A 1,745-nucleotide genomic window follows, 5' to 3' on the forward strand; every position below is an offset into this window, starting at 1 on the left:
CCCGGCTGTCCCCAGCCACCCCCCCCCACCTTCCAAATCACCATATATTAAAAATAGCTGCACGCACAAGAGAAATGGCTCCCTTCAGTGGCTCTCAATGTAGGTACAAGTTTATATACAGAAAACAGCCAAAACAAGAAAAAAAAAAGAAAGAAAAAAATATAAAGGAGAGGGGGACGAGGCTAGGGGGGCTGGACCCCCCCCTCCCTGCCCCCACACTCCCCACTCTGTACACGATCCGTCCGCTTGCTATTTACAATGGGGCGAGTGGTCTGCGAGGACGAGGTACGTCTCCCATGCGCGTTTGCCTTTTTCCTAAGGTCTGGGTGTCCCCAAGGTATCTGTGGGGGGACCCAGGTGTCCCTGGGCAGGGGGGGTCTAGGCATCCCGGGGTGGGGGTCCGCAGCCCCCTGCTAGGGACTCAGAAGGGCAGCGTGTCCATGAAGATCTTGTCAACGATGGGCGGTGGTGGCACCAGGTCCTCCAGCTTCAGGTAGAAGATGCGCTGGAGGCCCTGGGTGCAGAGGCTGCGCAGCTCGGGCAGTTTGCCCAGCAGCTTGGAGAGGCAGCCGGGGCGACCCGGCTCAGCCCCCGCCGCTGCCACATGGTCCTTCAGGCAGCCCACGATGCGGTTCTGCAGCTCCTCCACGCGCTTCGGCTCCTTCAGCCCGTGGCGGTCTAAGGGGGACACGCAGAAGCGTGAGGGCCAGGGTGATGGCCACAGGGTGGGGAAGGGGACAGCGGTGAGGTGTGGGGGGTGTCTCACCTGTGATGATGACGAGAGCGGCGAGGCAGGAGAAGGAGGGGACATCGACACTCATGCGGTGCAGGCTCTGGGAGAACTCCAGGATGGCGTCAATCCACTCGCCGAAGCCCCGCACGCACTGCAGGCGGTGCAGAACCACCCCATTGCAGAAGATGAGTTTCCCTTCCTCCGGCTTGGAGCTGCAGGCACAACCATGTGTCAGTCCCCCCCAGCACAGCGCCAGGCTCCCCACTGCACCGTGCTGTGCCGCACCGCGCCAGGGCTCACCGGTATGCCAGGCGCAGGATGAAGAGCTCGAGGAAGGCAGACTCCAGCAGCAGGTCCTGGTCCTCCTTGGGCAGCTCGGCAAAGCCCTGGATCTTCTCAGCCCACTTGCGGATGACATCCATGGAGCCAGTGAGGAGGTCATAGAACTGCTGTATGTCCACCGAATCCTCCTTTTCGAACTGGCACGGCACCGACTCCTGGAACTGACATGGGGACAGGTCAGGATCAGGCCCCTGGCACAGCCCTAGGGAGGGTGTGGGGTGGTACTGGCCCTACCTTGGAGTAGTCAAGCTTGGTGGCACTGGGGATGGAGTCAATGTGTGCCCGCACCAGGGAGGTGATGAGGCTGACGGGGGATGCGTCTGGCAGCTGCTTGGGCTTGGAGGGCAGCCGGCCCCGCCGCCCCTTCAGGCTGTCAGTCCGGACCACTGTGGGGAAGGACATGCAATGAGCCTGTCTGTCCTCAGTGCAGCCAGGCGGGCCGTGGAACGGGACCCCCCCGACCCCAGGACGGCACTCCAGTACCTTCTTTGACCATGCCAACGGCCAGGCACTTCTGGAAGCGGCAGAACTGGCAGCGATTCCTCCGCCGCTTGTCCACGGGGCAGTCCTTGTTGGCCAGGCAGATGTACTTGGCGTTCTTCTGCACCGTGCGCTGCGGGTGGGGAAGGAGCGGCCCGAGCTCCGCCCGGGGCCCTGAGCCGCCGAACAA

The 1,745-nt window shown here is 62.7% G+C and overlaps 1 protein-coding gene across 1 annotated transcript in view; it reads right to left on the reverse strand.

The window, feature by feature from the left end:
* Positions 1-421: 421 nt before the first annotated feature.
* Positions 422-1,745, reverse strand: part of NR4A1 (nuclear receptor subfamily 4, group A, member 1) — an 11,904-nt gene continuing 10,580 nt past the window's right edge. The window contains exons 6-10 of the mRNA XM_009883200.1: positions 1,559-1,688; positions 1,310-1,461; positions 1,034-1,236; positions 767-945; positions 422-678 (exon numbers count right to left, since the gene is read on the reverse strand). Of these exons, the coding sequence (XP_009881502.1) occupies positions 422-678; positions 767-945; positions 1,034-1,236; positions 1,310-1,461; positions 1,559-1,688 (921 nt within the window). The remainder of the gene's footprint in view (positions 679-766; positions 946-1,033; positions 1,237-1,309; positions 1,462-1,558; positions 1,689-1,745) is intronic.

The sequence above is a fragment of the Charadrius vociferus genome, unplaced genomic scaffold (assembly GCF_000708025.1).
Source record: "Charadrius vociferus isolate BGI_N301 unplaced genomic scaffold, ASM70802v2 scaffold564, whole genome shotgun sequence".
NCBI lineage: Eukaryota > Metazoa > Chordata > Aves > Charadriiformes > Charadriidae > Charadrius > Charadrius vociferus.